The 6,000-nt window shown below is 42.5% G+C and overlaps 1 protein-coding gene across 5 annotated transcripts in view; it reads right to left on the reverse strand.

Moving 5' to 3' along the window:
• The window catches only part of dennd5b (DENN/MADD domain containing 5B), a 45,105-nt gene extending 39,901 nt beyond the window's left edge, over positions 1-5,204 (reverse strand). For all 5 annotated transcript variants that reach the window (XM_026362150.1, XM_026362149.1, XM_026362147.1 and 2 more), the window contains exon 1: positions 4,855-5,204. In XM_026362150.1, the coding sequence (XP_026217935.1) occupies positions 4,855-4,963 (109 nt within the window). In that variant the 5' untranslated portion in view covers positions 4,964-5,204. The remainder of the gene's footprint in view (positions 1-4,854) is intronic.
• Between the last annotated feature and the right edge of the window lie 796 nt (positions 5,205-6,000).

Consider the following 6,000-nt stretch of genomic DNA (forward strand, 5'->3'; position numbering starts at 1 on the left):
ACATCTATTGTTGGCCGCCAGCCGTCTTCCCACAGTCGGGGAAGTATGTGTCTATAGTCAGTGCTGTAAGATTCTGGTCTTGTATGCCACATACTCAGCTTTGCTGTTCTTAATCTAATATATTAACTGATTCTTGCCATTGTCTCTGGAGCAGCTGCTCACTGCTATTCACAGTTGATGGTATACACCCCAGCATAATTTACCAATTACAGCCAAATGAGGAGGGACTTAAACCCTTATGTGCTTGTCCAACTGTCTTAGAATCCCCTTCACAGTTGAATCAGAAGCTCTTCGGAGTTTCATATGTTTGAAACTGTGCAGGACTTTCATTCATTTCAGCTTCTATTTTACTGTATTTCCTGTATTTGTTTGTTTTCATTTAAGTTTGGGAAGCTAAACTCAAATGGAAGCCAATTCATGCAACCTTTACTTTTCCAGTGAGGCCAAAACATCAAGTCAAAAGTCAATAACAATCTCTAGTAAATGGCTTTAAAGAAAGACAGAAGTCTTTGCTGTACAAGGTCATGGTTATGAGCATCATACATGTGTGCGTGCGTGTTTGTGGAGGAGACAGTGGTTGGCCTGGTGGTGTGTTATATTACAGCGATGCGTTCAGCGTACCCTGGAGGAACTGTCGGAATGGATTACTCTAACAGGCTTAACAACAGCTCGGCTGAGCTAGCAGAGCAAGAAATATTGAGTGAGGGGGACAAAATGCAGAGGCGGATGAGGAAGAAAGAACCAATGATCACGGAAGAAAGAGTCAAGTATAAAGATGCTCGAGTGTGTGGCAAAAGCTGATGGAACAAAGGTGAAGTTATCATGTAGCAAATACAATGTTGAGATCAACAGGACATAATTCAGTTCATCATTTACGACAAACCAGATTTTATTACTTATGTCCTATAAACTATTATCTGTCCATTACCCAGACATGGCATTGTTGGCATGAATTAATAGGGGCGTGTGTCAGTCATCATTAGCATACATCCGTTTGCAGCGTTAGTGTGCAGCTTTTGTGATGACGGACTCCCAGGCTGGTGTGTGTGTGTGTCTGAGGACAGATGGCTGGACCCTGAGAGAGCTTTAGCTGCTCCAATCCCTTTGTGTGCTGTGCTATACCTCTGTGCTCCACTCTCCCTGAACAAAGTGAAAATTAACTACCATATAAATATTGTCAGACTGACACACTGAAAGCAGTATACTCCCAAAAGAGTTTCAAGTTAAACTGGCTGGCAAGCTCCATACAGGTGGGTTTTGGGGTTATAAATCACATAAATCTCAGGAAACAAAGTCAAGTGCTGTCAAGTTAATTGAAATAATCAAAGCCAAAATTATTTCAAAGCTTAGGAGATGTTTAAAAAAAGAAAAGAAAAAGAAAACCAGTCCAGTATTTTATCTAATCTTTAATCTAACTTTTTTGTTTCGATAGTAGCCAAAGTCACATTAGTACCATCTCATATGTAAAGTACAAACTAAAGACTGAAGCAAATATGAAAATATTAGTTTATCACAGGAGCAAGAGAGGCCGAGATAGTATAGGACTTCATCTCCTTAGAGCTGACTTATCACATCAACCCTGAAACAGACATGTTAAAACTTTTAGAAAGAGCAAACCTTTACTGGTCTTAATAGTCTTGATGGCACCCAGGCTAGGAAGCGGTGAGCCAGTGCCCCCAGAGGTTCCATTAACTCATTTACTTTTTGTTTAAGACCAATTATTGTTTTTAAAACAATGCATGGGGGTGTCTGAAAGTCTGAAACAGGTTGATGTGGTTAACGCTTATAAGGTGTCAAAACACAGCACTGTGGTTTGTAATAATGATTAACAGGACTGTACTAAGAAAAAAGCACAATAGAATATATTATACAGTTTATGATACACAATATATATAATAGTAAATGTATATTATAATGTTGCCAAAAGGTTAACCATCATGCCTCAGCTGCTTGTGAGTTGCAACAGTTGACTTCAATGAAAACCTTTGTTTGCTGTAGTGTAACTAACAAAGGTTTCATAAAGAAGGTTCAAGTTGACAGCAATATGCTGGGATCTCCGTCTAAAAGGACTTCTGATCCATTATGACCGGGAGTGTTGCTGCTGGGTTGCTGAGAACTGACTTGACACTCCAGTGTGAGGAGTGGGAGGTGTAAAGGATGCAGACAGAAAAGGAAAAGAGCAGATGCACAAAAAGGACTTCAAAAAGGACAAAGAAGGGGGAGGAGGACAATGTCTGGAGCTGAGAGTTGAAACTGACTGGCAAGATTCTCGAGGGAGTTGAAAACCTGACAACAGTGAACAAACGTGCAAACTGAAACTGAGCATCAGGATCACAGCCTCACCCCTGTGTCTTCACACATCTGTGTGTGTGTTCATGCATGTCCTTAACGATACATGCAAACAACAGTGGATGCTTTGCTTTGCAGCAGATGATAGGAAGTCATTACTGGAGCTTGTTCATTTAGATCTGCCTTCACTATTCAATTATTTTAATGGGATAATTTATCAATTTAATCTTACAGTCTAAATAATAAAGTAAAAGGACTTGCACGCGACAACTGCTCTACCAACTGAGCTAACTGCCGCCCCATATGTGACGCAACTTTGCCCAAAAAGCAACAAATGATATACCTATCTTAAATTCCATAAACTACATTTGTGATTGGTATTTATAATCAGCAGCAGCTTAGCTTGACTGAACAATTGTCACCTCTGAAGAAGGGGCAGACATCTCACACTGCAGCAGCACTGACCTCATATCTCCATTTCAGAGTGGCATGCCAAACATCTCCCTTCCCAGATTAGCTCTTCGCTCCTCTTATATTTCAGCTCCACAATGCTGCACACCACAAATGCATCTGGTGTTTGAACGCAGGGAATATTTTTGGCTCTGTATACATGCCAGCATGTAGCTCTAACACTGAGGCAACATACAGGGTGGGTGTCTGGGCTGGCAAAGAGCCTATTTATAGGGTGGGGGGATTAAACAAGCTAATCAGCATTCTCACCCAGACCAAGATCTCAGGATTTATTATTACAAGTTAAATACCGAATTTGTACGAAGCATAAATAAAGACAGAGAAGACACTGAAAACCAAGTTGGAGCCCAAGGCAGGTCTACAGGAAGCCTGGCCCTATGAGTAGAACAATGGGCTGAGGGAAATAAGGCCATGCTGCCACACAAAGAGCAGGGAGGAGGGGAATCACAGCCTAAAATAAGGAAAGGCATAGTACAGTGCTTAATGTGGGTCACTGCAATTACGTCTCCCACCAATTCAGGGTATAAGATAGTGTGGGGTGCCCTTTACAGGGGAAAAAAAGCAACTTTAAGGACCAGCTAAAGCAACATGGGGACATCAATAATGGCAGCATTAGTGTCACACAGAAGATGAGGATGCGTCATGGGGGAGATCAGCAATAGGCCTCATCAGAATTGTAAATGATCTCCAATAAAGTGTGGAGGCTAACTGACGCATATGATAAAGGAAGGGGGAGGGCAGCTTGGTGGACGTAATGCCCCATAGAGCTTGATTTATACTTGCGCATTAGTGTTTTAGAGTAAAAAACACAATGGAAGGATCTCAACTCACTTTGATGCTGTTCTACAGAGTTTGTGTTGCGCCCGTGTCTCCGTATTACACACAAGATATGTCATACAGACTTGTTTACAGCAGTGGCAACAGGACAATGGGGAACTAGATCATCAGAATAGTATCTGATTTGGAAATTTTGTTAGCTTTCTTCTGTGGCAATACGAACAGTTTGCGGGTTTAAACGGTTGGTTTGACAAAACGAAGGCAATTAATGGAGCCATCCTGAATGATTTAGTCAAGAATATACCCAGCAGCTTTATCTATAATTAAAGCAATCAACAGTTGCAGACCTAGTTTAACACTATTGCTAACTGTTAACCTGATCCTGACACACAAGCACACACTCTACACAAGCTCATCAAGTGTGAGCAGAGCAGACAGCAGGGCATATGGACACAGTATGCTGGAAGCTTATCAGTGTCACCTCTGAGACACGTCGCAGCCTGAAAGCAACACAAACACGTAGAGACACACCGAAAGCACTCACAAACTCTGGAAAAAGAGTTGATTTTTTTTTATGTGCTTCGTCAAACCATCAGAAAAAATGTGCAATCACAGTTCACCTTTGAACACACACACACACACACACACACAATTTACTAGTCTGAACCTCGGCCTCGAGGCTCCAAGTTGATCGTCATGTGTGATGGTATGATTCAACAAAAACCTTACTTGCAGGGTTTATTCCACTGTTAAATGTGATTCCAACAACCACAGAGCAAACTGGAAGCTCGTCTCCACGACACTGTGTGCTGTTCATGTGAGCAAAGGTGATCTCAAACTGCTGCCTTTCACTGGAAGACACTGATTATTCAACAGCAGCCTGTTTCACTTTGCCTCAGAGCACAGGAAGCCTCGATCAGATAAGACACAGCTCATTTTCACTCTATTAACACACAAGAAGCACATCAAGCTTCAGTGGCCCGGTCCAGAGGAGCTGCTCACACTCATCACATCTGTCAACAAACCTGCTGGTAGCATGCTGCTACTGTTTACTGTGGTTAAACGTCATGCTCTGCTCAATTCCTTGAATACTAGTTGTGTAGAGAAAACCACTAATAAAAATAAATGTAGATTGTGCTACTTAAGGGTGCTGACAATGTGTACAGATGTTGGCTTGTGTCATGATGAAGCTAATCACTTGATTAGCTAATATGCCCTATTAGCATTGGGGGTGACGCTACTTGTGACTTTGTTGTTCTTTTTTTTCCCATTATTATTAACATAACATTTAAAAAACTAAACTATGAGAGCTCATACCTGCTAACTCATCCGGTTCCAGTCCAGTGTCTGTGTCTATCCCACAAATAACAAAGTAGTGGGCGAAGCGGCAAGGTGCCGAGCCGGACACCGCGGAGCTCCCACTCATCCCGGCTTCGGTGCGCAGCGCGGTCCGCTCCTGCTTAACGCTCCTCCACGCGGCACATCTCCAGAGGCAAAGGCAAAACTAGACGAAAAAAAAAACTACGAGCTCGACGCGGGCAAAACGTGTTCGGTGTCGGCTGCTATCCGCAAAAAAGTAAAACTAACAAAGCGTCGTTGATTGCCGAAGTTTGCTTCTAACAAAGCCGCTCCACCGTTAGGAGTTGTGGCAGCGGAGACTCCCGACACACGACTGAGGGTTGCGGCGGGGAGAGCGCCGCGAGTCCCCGCCTCTGTGGAGCTGCGGAGTCACCTGCCAGGGCGGGATATTCAAAATGGGACACTGTCCCCCCCCCCCGACACAGGGCCACATGTCGTTTGTTTCCTCTGCTGATTAAAGTCAGCACAGCTTCCATCGGTCCCGAGCAGCGACCCATAAACATCCCCCCCCAGTGCGCCTAGGGACTCGATCACTTTGCGGAAGAATACAAGCTTCACGATGAGTCGTGTGTCAATCGCAGCTGTAAAGCAGCTGTCCTTTAATTTACTGGTATCAATAAAATAAAAATATATGTTAATTAAATGATTATTTACTACAATCCATGCTCTATTATATATATATATATATAACTAAAAAAAGTCTAAGCAAATTGTCATGATGTTGTTTTTAAAAGGTCAAAACATTCAAGGCACTGCACGATTGAATGAAAAAGAAATCATCATTTTAGAATAAAGCTATGAAAGTGTGTACGTTTAGTGTTTTTTTTTTTTTAAGTGTGTTTCACTTTGATCTATGGTGATGTCTGCATTGCATAATTGAATATTCACCTAGTCTGGATTTATGGGTGATTTTAGTCCCACTAGAGTTGGATACGTTTTGTTCCTCACTCCTACAGTTGATGATTCCGAGCATGTCTGTAGATGCTGAATGATGGGACAGGACACTAACCCTGCACACAAATGTTCACACCTGAGCTTGATCCTGATAAATTTCGCCTCCACAGTGAAGACTCCAAATCACAGCGCTTTTACACCATGCACAGT

This window comes from Anabas testudineus, chromosome 23 (genome assembly GCF_900324465.2).
Source record: "Anabas testudineus chromosome 23, fAnaTes1.2, whole genome shotgun sequence".
Lineage (NCBI taxonomy): Eukaryota > Metazoa > Chordata > Actinopteri > Anabantiformes > Anabantidae > Anabas > Anabas testudineus.